This window comes from Colias eurytheme, chromosome 11, assembly GCF_061535395.1.
Source record: "Colias eurytheme isolate Ceu_HAF_F1 chromosome 11, ilColEury1 Martin Lab GWU primary, whole genome shotgun sequence".
Lineage (NCBI taxonomy): Eukaryota > Metazoa > Arthropoda > Insecta > Lepidoptera > Pieridae > Colias > Colias eurytheme.
In genome coordinates, this window is record NC_142990.1 from 9826624 (window position 1) to 9837744 (window position 11121).

General features: G+C 32.2%; 1 protein-coding gene across 1 annotated transcript; it reads left to right on the plus strand.

Moving 5' to 3' along the window:
• Window positions 1–622: 622 nt before the first annotated feature.
• LOC149904806 (proton-coupled folate transporter-like) lies at window positions 623–10671 on the plus strand. Its single transcript, XM_090107295.1, has 7 exons — window positions 623–1578; window positions 1928–2084; window positions 2327–2428; window positions 4183–4320; window positions 9529–9612; window positions 9953–10109; window positions 10568–10671. The coding sequence occupies exons 1-7, from the start codon at window positions 733–735 to the stop codon at window positions 10626–10628; spliced, it is 1545 nt and encodes a 514-aa protein (XP_089963421.1). The 5' UTR covers window positions 623–732; the 3' UTR covers window positions 10629–10671.
• The last annotated feature ends 450 nt before the right edge of the window (window positions 10672–11121 follow it).

Consider the following 11121-nt stretch of genomic DNA (forward strand, 5'->3'; position numbering starts at 1 on the left):
TAATATGGCTACGCTTACCGCAAGGATGACACGCAGCAAAGATTACGCTTGACAACATATATAATCTGGAAGGACTGTACAAGTACACCACGATTTTAAGTTTTTTGAGGGGTGGGACCCCCTCCCCCAAAGGGGGTGGGACCCCCTCCCCCAAAGGGGGTGGGGTTCCACAGATTATAAACCAAAGAGTCACTTAGTTTCTGAGATATGTTTCAGAGATGTAGGAGGATTTAATTGTATTAATCAAATATAATTAATCAGACGGGGTAATACATAATACTTAATGTACATATAAGTCTGAAGTAAATGCTCTTTTTAATTAAATAATTTATACCCAATATTTATTAAAACGTTGGAAAAGATAACTATTTTTATTTAAGTTTCCAAAATGTATATCTATTTATAGTCTTATAACAGACAATAAATTTGTATAAACTTTACACACATGAGAATGAAGTGTATTTATAACAACTCGTAGTGGATGCGTAAAGTTGGTTTAACATCAACCTTGACGATAGTTATGATGCTCTTTTATCAAGTACTGAAAATCTCTTCGTCAATATTGAGAACACAATAATTATAATCGAAAAGTAAACAAGGGTTTTTAACTAACTTAATTATTTATCTTCATTGTTTCCATTCATCGCGTAGCTCATACACCACTCGGTAAGAGATGTGAACTTGTGAAAATATTACGAATCCTTAAAATACGTTGATTTTAATCGCTTTAAAATGGAAAAGTCTGAAGCTGTTATTCCGAAAGGTAGCAAAGGCGAAGATGATGAAAATAAGGAAAGTATAAATGAAAGTGATCCATTAAAGCCGGATAATAAAAACGTTAAAGAAAAAGTTAAAGGAAAAGACGTGTCGTTACTATCGAGACTTAAAATTATAAAGCAAAACATAACAGTGGAACCAATTATGGTGTGCTACGTAATGCCCAGCGTGTTGGCGTCTCTGGCTACGCAAAATTTGAATCTTGAAAAAGCTTGTCTTGTCAACTTAAATTACTCTTCTGAAGTCTGTGAAGCTCTTAAAGCGAGGGATATAGGAAACTATACTGAATATGAGGATAATGTGCAATTACTAACAGCGTATATACAATCTTGGAAGAACATAATACAGACCGCATTCCCCGTTCTTATAATTCTGTTTGTTGGCGCTTGGAGTGATAAAACTGGAAGACGAAAACCTTGCATCCTTTTACCTATCGTAGGCGAAATGCTATCGTGTATTGGTTTCATGATAAATACTTATTTCTTTTATGAATTACCGGCTGAAGTGACGGCGTTGACAGAATCTGTGTTTCCTGCTTTAACGGGGGGTTGGTTTACAAACTTTATAGGCATATTCAGTTATATCAGTGATATTACAACAGTCGAAGATCGGACTTATAGAGTAGGTATTGCGAATTTATGCATGTCTCTTGGCTATCCTATTGGAAGTGCATTTAGTGGTATCTTACTGAAATGGGTTGGATATTATGGAGTATTTTCCATATCAATTTCCCTTTATACGTTCAGCCTTATATATGGATTCCTCTCTCTGAAGGATACTAAACTGAAAACTGTTGAAAATGTAAGTATTGTCTTTAATAATCGTTATAACTTTATAAGTATACAGGTTGAAAGGTAAGACGTTTGACGAATTTAGACAGGAGCTTCTACTCATGAAACTGAACAACTTTTGTTCTACAACTTTGCTGAATTCGTAAAAAGAAATTGGACTTTGTAAGGAAACTTCGCTAATCAGCTGACCGATTTCCATACAAAGTCCAAATTTTTTTCTACGAATTCAGCAAAGTTGTAGAACAAAATATGTAGTTCAGTTTCATGAGTAGAAGCTCCTGTCTAAATTCGTCAAACGTCTTACCTTTCACCTGGTATAAGAGTGTAGATTTTTATACTCAAAATAAATTCATTTACAGAAGCGTGGCGGATGTTTTGCATTCTTTCGTGAATTCTTTGATTTTACATTAGTAAAAGACACATTTAAAGTTGCGTTCCGAAAGGGTCCAGGAAATAGAAGGGTGCGTGTGTGTCTTATTCTTTTGGCAGTTTTCGTTATATTTGGACCAACGCAAGGTAATTCATGTGATTGTTTTTGTTTATTTTTATTTGTTTTAAAACAAAATATTATTATTCTTTCGTTTTTTTAAACTACATACGTTGATTATTAAAAAAGGCAATTAAAACATCATTATCAGATGTATATTTATTTTCTCCGTTTTCTTCGAAAATATTTACTGCTAATCCTATGTACTCACTTCTTAATGAATCTCGTGCCAATAAAAATGTTTTTATTTCTAGAGAATTGTTTATTTCAGGGGAATCCGCTGTTATGTACCTTTTTGCTCGATACCAACTTAATTGGGACGAAGTGAAGTTTAGCATATGGTCAACTTATTGTATTGTAACCAATTTAATTGGTAAGTCATTGTTTATATTGATATTATGGTTCATTACAACAAGGTATACAGTAAGATAGTAAGAAGCAAGTTATTGATTTTGTTCAGTATGTCGTGTTATTATTTATTATTAGTTTAGGTAGTTATTTGGTCTATTTCAATGAAATTTAAATCATAAATATCGACTTATTCCTCAATATGCTTTAAAACATCTCATACACGAATAGCTATTTTCCTTATTATTATCAAACAAATGAAACAATTTAACAATACCTCCCATATTGATAATATTGTTCAGGTGTTCAAGTTCTACATACAAAAATAAAATCCACAAATTGTCACATTTTAAGAAAATAACGTATAAAATCCTAGCCTAGCATTTCCTTAAGCCAAAAACTTGATTTGTTATCATAACAACAGGCCTAGTGGAATTTCATTAATTACTGCGTAAACCCGAAAATTAATAAATAAAGTAAACAAAGCCTTCTCCAGAAATCGTGAAAATATGTTTAAAATTATTAAAAGCGATCAAAATAATCTATTAATATCTGGAAGTTTACTGAAATTATTGAGGTTACGAAATAAATCTCATCTAATCTTGTAACTACTACCAAAAAAACCTTCATACTACCTAATAGTTACATATTTGTGTTATGGTGGCAGTACACATTGGGCCAACGTGTTGGGCCAACGGGTTGGGCCAACGTGTAGAGAGCTACTTGGCGGTATGTTGGCTTCATTAGCCTAGTTGGCGCCAATATTGGCAGGCCAACCGAATGTTGTCGGTTTTTTGTGCACACATCAAAGGATCTTGGCGCGCTCCACAAACAGCGTTCACACGTTGGTGTCTTGTTCAGTTTGTTGTTACTCGTCAGCGGAGACAGTATCGTTGCGCGTCAATGAAATTTATGTTTAACCATGTTCCGATAGCGATGGCGGCGCCGAGGTTTTACAATTCGTAGATTTGTATCGACATGAAGGAATAATTTGGAATCCACGGCATGAACTACACAAAAATAAAACCATATGACTCAATAAATTAGATGTTCTATTTTCTATTTATTATATTATTCTAGATGTTTTTCTTATCTCACTTTCATACAATGCGATAAAAAAATGAATATATTTATAAAATGAGTAAAATAGTATTAAAAAGTTACTTGTTCTTAAAAATTATTAAATAACAATATACAATGAGCATGATTTTGATCAAATTGTGCTTTATTACATAAATAATATTATCATTTGATATAATAATATCTAAAATCTAATCTTTAAAGTATCGTTTTATAGGTAGTTAAAATTAAATTAAATGTAAAATGCACACATTTTAAACATTTGAAAAAATCTAAACATAATAATGTTTTATTTATACAGATATAAAAAAAGGACAATAGAGATTGGAAAATGGTATCGCAGACGGCAGAGTACACTCATTGTTATTGATGCACATGTACGTAATAATTAAACGCACTGTATATAAATAAATTGCCGCGGCTGCAAGAACTTCTACGGACTACGTCCATCTTTGAAGCGCCAATGCAGAATGATCAGTACGCCAATGTGTGAACAGGAATCTTGATATCCTTCATTTTTTCCCAACACGTTGGCCCAACGCCTTGGCCCAATGTGTACTGCCGCTATTAGAGGCGTGTAACTTAAGCTTATATAATTCACTTTTATATTTCTCCTTCGAAGACCTAAAAAAACTGTTTAAATAATGCCCCCTAAATAATCTTTACCAGGCACATATTCTAATATAATTTTAATTTCAGGTACAACGTTTTCCATTTCCCTATTTAGCAGCTATTTAAAATTAGACGACACGATATTGGGAATAATATCATGCACCAGTAAGATCGTCGCATCTTTCGCGTACGGCTTCGCGAGGAACGATCTAGAAATTTATTTAGGTGAGTGAACTTGATCAGAATATCTAGTTTAAAACGATATTTGGTCAGTGATACCAGGATCACAGGCTAAATCTAACAGAGAATAAATCTAAACAACCAGTTGTGTTTATTCTCTGTTAGAATTAATATCACTGGACTATCCAAGATATCCACATTAAATTTCCCTTTGAGTTTTTCTTAAAATTTTTAAAACTGTAAAGAGTTCTATTGAAGTTGGAAGTTGTTACATAAATATCCTGTAGGTATTAATTTTTAGCCGTCTGTTATATATATTTATACTAGAAACATACCGTATGATAAAAATCCCTATGACGAACGAGACTAATATAACAATTTCAGTTTTATATTTTTAAACAATGTCACGTCCTAATTAGTTAGAGAATCGAATGAAGATATTGGTAAGAGATTTGGATACCCAAATAACAATCTGAAACTATATAATATATATTTATATAATATTGTCATTAATGAATGTAATCATTAAATTAAATTTAGCATCCGTATCAAATCCATCGTGGTGTATTTCTAAATTGAATTACTGTGTATTTATTTGATTAAGATTATCGATAGTATCTAATTCGCGTATCGAATTATCGATTAGGTATTGAAAACATCTATATTAGTATTCAAACTCATATGGTACTAGTCTTGTAGTATTGAGGTCACCTCATATTCGAAAAAGATTTGTTTTAATTGTGCTTATATTTTTTCATCAAAATAATATATAATATTGAAACGCCAAATGTATTGCTAAGCATAAAACTAGAGAACAGTTCCACCAATTCCGCAATTTTATGATTATATATTATACTAGCTTTCCGCCCGCGGCTTCGCCCGCGCAGTCAAAGAAAAACCCGCATAGTTCCCGTTCCCGTGGGATTTCCGTTTCCGTGATAACCTATCCTATTTCCCGGGGTAAAAAGTAGCCTATGTCCTTTCTCGGGTATCAAAATATGTCTATACCAAATTTCATGCAAATTGGTTCAGTAGTTGAGGCGTGATTGAGTAACAGACAGACAGACAGAGTTACTTTCGCATTTATAATATTAGTATGGATTATAATATATATGATTTTGCTAAGGCATAAGGAAGCTTCTAATGGAAAGAAAAAAGGGGCAATAGGGCAGAACAACGTCAGCTGCGGCAGCTAATATCTATACTTAATATTAATAATGTAAAGCTGAAGAGTTTGTTTGTTGGAACGCGCTAATCCCAGGAACTACTGGTCCGGTTTGAAAAATTATTTCTGTGTTAGAAAGCCTATTTATCGAGGAAGGCTGTATACCACGCTAAGACCAATAGTAGTGAAAGAAAATGAATGGGTTAAACAACTTCACTCAGCACAACTTATCATAACAGAAGTACAATAACGTCTATTCAATATAGTTACGAAGTGTTTGTATCAAGTTTAGATTTAAGCAAGCATTACATTTAACTTAGAATTATAGTACACTTGTGCATTGCTTTAAGCTAAGTCAGAGGAGGTCATTAAGACACTCCAATTAGTGCTTAGTAATTAGCCCCATAAGACATTGCGCTAGAGTCTCTTGGATTGGTTTATTCAAGTCATCATATAATTAAAATCTTTCTAGATTAACCATATTATATAATATATTTTTTTTTATGAAAGCAACTGTATGATAAAAATGATTCATCAAATGTGTTGCTAAGCGTAAAACTCGTGAACGGCTCGACCAATTCGGTTATTTTTTTATGTTTTTTGTTGGGCCACCAGAAAGGTTGTTATGGAGTGAAATCACGAAAAAGAGGTAATAAGGCGGAACAGTTTCTACCGGGAGAGATAGTGTCCTATATAAACATATACATCATAATGTAATTATCACGAGACTTTCCAAACAAGATGAAGAAAATCTTTTTCTAAATATAACACGATGACGACGATCTTTATCCATTCTCAAATATTTTTAAATTTATAAACATTCAAGTCAGAACAGCGTGATACTTTTGAAATCCGCGGCTTACATTAAATGTTTACAAATCATTTATGTTGTTTTATATATATTATTCCTATTATTATACATTTATTTATTGCAAATTGTTTTTTATGTTTAAGCTTATTTTATAATCCGTAGAACAGGGCAATGATTTACCTGATAAAAGTCAAGTAGCAAATCCAATAGACGTTTTTTATTAAAACGCAATAATATGATTCCTATTGAATCATTTTATTACTTACTAGCGGTCCGCCCCGGCTTCGCCCGTGGTACATATTTACGTTTTCTCTACATAAAAACCACCCTCGTACTTCAAGGAATATAATAAAAAAAGAATTATCGAAATCGGTTCAGCCGTTCTCGAGTTATGCGCTTACCAACACATTTTGCGATTCATTTTTATATATAAGAGAATAACATTCCTTTATTATATGTATGACTCCTATTAACCCAGATAAGCCTACTGTCCTATATTTAGGACAGTAGAAATAAAAAAAAATATCAGAATACCCTCTGTATCTAAGATTATTTAGTCTTATGATTTGCAGTAAGAAACGTGTCAGCTTTATTAGAAAAAATAAAAAGACAGTTATTTTAACAGTTTTTACCTTATATTTTACCTTATAAGTGTGTAATAAAAGTGCGTTGCAGACATGGCAAATGACAGGTATGTATAAAAAGTTATATTTTACTCGTGAGTTGTTTTTTTCTGTGTTAACATCTAGTTGATAACCTTAACTTTTGTACTAAATAAATATTCTAGCAAAATAATATAAATAAATTACGTATAACTTGTTACAAATACTAGCGTACTATATATAGGACAGTAGGATAATATACATGATTTTTTAGTACAATAATACAACTTTTTCTTTACAGACCGTTAGCTGCGCATGAAATTTTAGATGCTTTAGAAAATGTTTCTGATAATGAAGAAGATTATAGAGAACGACTGATATGTATTCTACCTTCTCCTGTTGATCCTGACTGTCTCACTGACGAAGATTCGGGTGAAGAAGATAATGTAATTTAACGTAGTTTTTGATAATTTTTTTACTGGGACGCCCTTGCTGGAAGAGATAACAAAGAAAGGCCTTCGTTGCACTGGGACAGTTCGAGAAAACAGGACATCTAGTTGTCCTCTGATTACATCGAAGTTACTGAAAAAAAAGGAACGTGGTGCTGTCGATTACAGAACGACACATGACAACACGTTCATTATTGCTAAATGGCATGACAATAATATATTCAGTATTGCTTCTAATGCTGTAGGAATAAATCCTAAACAATCTGCCAAACGCTTCTCACAAAGTGAAAAGAGAAACATTGTCATAGAAGAACCACATACCTATGGTGTCCATCTATTACAAATATATGGGAGGAGTGGATCGGTCTGATGAAAATATTTCACATTACCGAATTGGTATACGAGGTAAGAAATGGTACATGCCGTTGCTCACACACATGATTGATCTTGCCAAACATAATGCATGGCAGTTATATAAAATAAATCATGGAAAACTGGATCATCTTGGCTTTCGCAGAAGGGTAGCAATTGCTTTGATTGAATCAAACAGAAAAAATGCCAAAAGAGGGCCTAGCCGACCCTCCCATCATGAACATGCTGATAGTCGTAAAGACCAAACCAAGACCAAATGAATCATCTGGTTATTCCTCAATCGAAGCAAACACACTGTCGTCAATGTCACAAAAAATGTTTGACACGTTGCAAGAAATGTGATGTTGGAGTGTGTGTCAAGTGTTTTGAAACATATCATTCATAAATAGTGTTAATCTAGTAAATTACATACAACAATGGGTAATATAATCAATAGTTATCTAATAAACTACACTTTTTGATTACATTCTGTTTTGTCATAAATGGTCTTTTATTTCCTCTTATTATCCTACTGTCCTACATATAGGACGGCTGTTTCCCTGAAAGCCTTACACTTAATTTTTTTTTCATAATTTTTTTTATGTTGCATAAGATCTAATAAACTAAATAATGTAACTTTTTTCAAAATTTTCAGAAAATTTTAGTTTCAGGCTTATCTGGGTTCATTATTTACTGTTAGCTACTCAGGTAATTGAACTGTTTATAAAAAGGTTTGTTTCTTTGTATTTGATTAGATTGCCTATCAGCTAATGGCCTAAGCTGCACTAAGACACTATTTACGTTGAACAAACACTTACTTTGTACTCGTTTTAAAAGACGAACTAGATTGGTTCATTAGACATATTAGTAATTGCTTAAGAGAATTAAAGAATAGGTAGTATTAAAAACTTGCTATTGACTTTTAAGGGGGCGCATAAAGCAAAATAACCAATCTTCTATTAGATGATACGTGTAATATGCAAGACCAAATCTAAAAAATAAAATATATATCAAACTAGATGATATGTTCAACGATTCTGTTTAATCAAAAACATAAAATATTAAAATTTACTCGATAAAAAAAAATCACCAAGTTAGCTCTAATTTTCACACTTTTACGTTTTCTACTTGACATGGTAATACTTATTATGATTTTTTTTTCATAAACAATTATATTAAAACATTTGCAAGATATTTGTCAGAGCATTTTGTGTAATTACTTTTAGTTTTGGTTTTATCTTCTATAAACCACTTTTATCATGACAAAATCAAACGTTTATCTCGAGAAAAAAAGAGCGCCAAAAGTGGTTTATCGCAGATAAAACCAAAACTAAAAGTAATTACACAAAATAATGCTCTGACAAATATCTTGCAAATGTAATATAATTGTTTATGAAAAAAAAATCATAATAAGTATTACCATGTCAAGTAGAAAACATAAAAGTGTGAAAATTAGAGCTAACTTGGTGATTTTTTTTTATCGAGTAAATTTTAATATTTTATGTTTTTGATTAAACAGAATCGTTGAACATATCATCTAGTTTGATATATATTTTATTTTTTAGATTTGGTCTTGCATATTACACGTATCATCTAATAGAAGATTGGTTATTTTGCTTTATGCGCCCCCTTAAGTGAAGATAGTTATCATATTATCTTGACGAAATGGTATCTGTTACGAGAAAATGCTGCGAAAACTGGCATGACCAAAACTTATAATTCCTGAAAATTTACCAAGATTCTGTCACTGATTAAAGATATCGACAAATAGTGATTAAATATAATATATACATTTAAAACAAAATCGCATCTAATTGGTAGAAGTTTAGGGATATTGTATAGAGTATAATTTATTCAATTATTGTTTTTTTACAGCGCCGCTATTAGAATTGTTGAATGGCACTTCATTTATAGCGTTGCGCTCGATTGCATCAAAACTGGTCAGTGAAGAAGAGGTTGGTGAGTAATTGATAATCTCTATAGCTTGTGTCTGATCACAATATATTGGTTCTGGATTCGATATACAGATAAATAGATTTAAATTCCACCAAGTATTCTAATTTGAATCTTACCGGTAAGATAAGTTTTGTAAACTATGATAAATACTACAGAACTTATCATTTTCTCATCCCCATATAAAAACGGAATATATAAATTTCACATATCATTCAATTCACTATACTTTGGAAAACACAATCACTTGTACATAGAAACTTTTCGTTCTTTCTGAACCGAAACTCAAACACTTCGCCGCTTTCATTTTCACCACTGTATGTAACTAATAATTCTATTATTACAGGCAAAATAAACTCCCTATTCGGTCTAGCGGAGGCTATTACGCCTCTTATCTACGGGCCCCTATACACCTGGTTTTACATATCCACCCTTAACGTGCTACCTGGTGCTGTGTTCATACTTGGAGGGCTATTCACAATTCCAGCTATTATCCAATTCGGGTATTTATATCAGACTATTTTCTTATACTTTCCTTTACCTGTAGGTTTGAAAATGGCGTCGCTCAGCTGTCAAACTTTTTTTTGACCATACGTATGCGGTATGAGTATAGAAGGAAATATTGCGTGAGTGAGAGACAAATAGGAAAGCTGCTATTTTCAACTAAGGTTGATACTATTTTTAAACTTCAAATTGAGCCGGCGGCGCGTGACGGAAGCCTGACAGGATATCGAGGTAAAAAGTGCAGTCAGTGAAAAAGATAAAGGTTTATATCTTTCAATCCTTGCCTAAAACTTATCCATCCAATAAATGTCACCTGCCAAAGGTTGTTTTAAACAAGAATTGGAGTTGGAAGATCATCCCCTAGTTGAAATTCGTCAGATTTAAATCTCAAATTATTTTTTTATTTAACCTAGAAAATATTTTATATCAATATATTAAATACCTATGTTATTTACAGCTGGCTCTACTTTGAACACAAGAAAGATAGAAGAAGAAACATCGAAAAACCTATAGAATGATTAAATACTGCAGGACTGCTATAGTTTGACATAATCATTATCATCATCAATCAATCAATATACATATAATAAAATTGTAGAAAAGTGATGTCTGTACAATAAAAATATGTAAAATTACCAGGTACATTTATTGTACATTTATTAAATATATCCCGAACCCAAAACTGTATATATTTTTTTTGTCTGTATGTTTGTGCACGCTAATCTCAGAAACGGTTTATCCGATTTAGATGCGGTTTTCACTAATATATTGTGGTAATGTTTATTTATCATTTAGTGTTTATTTCATGAGAATCGGTTCATAAATAAAAAAGGAATGACCATTTATGTAATACGAACATTTGCTAAGGCATTCTTTATACCCTGTATAGTTTACGATAAAACGTAAGTTATCTGTTATACGTACATGTCAAGGAATAACTGTAGATTCCTTGACATGTCCAGATGATCATATTTAAAGTCCCCAAGGGTGGGGGGTTAAGCTGAATATGTA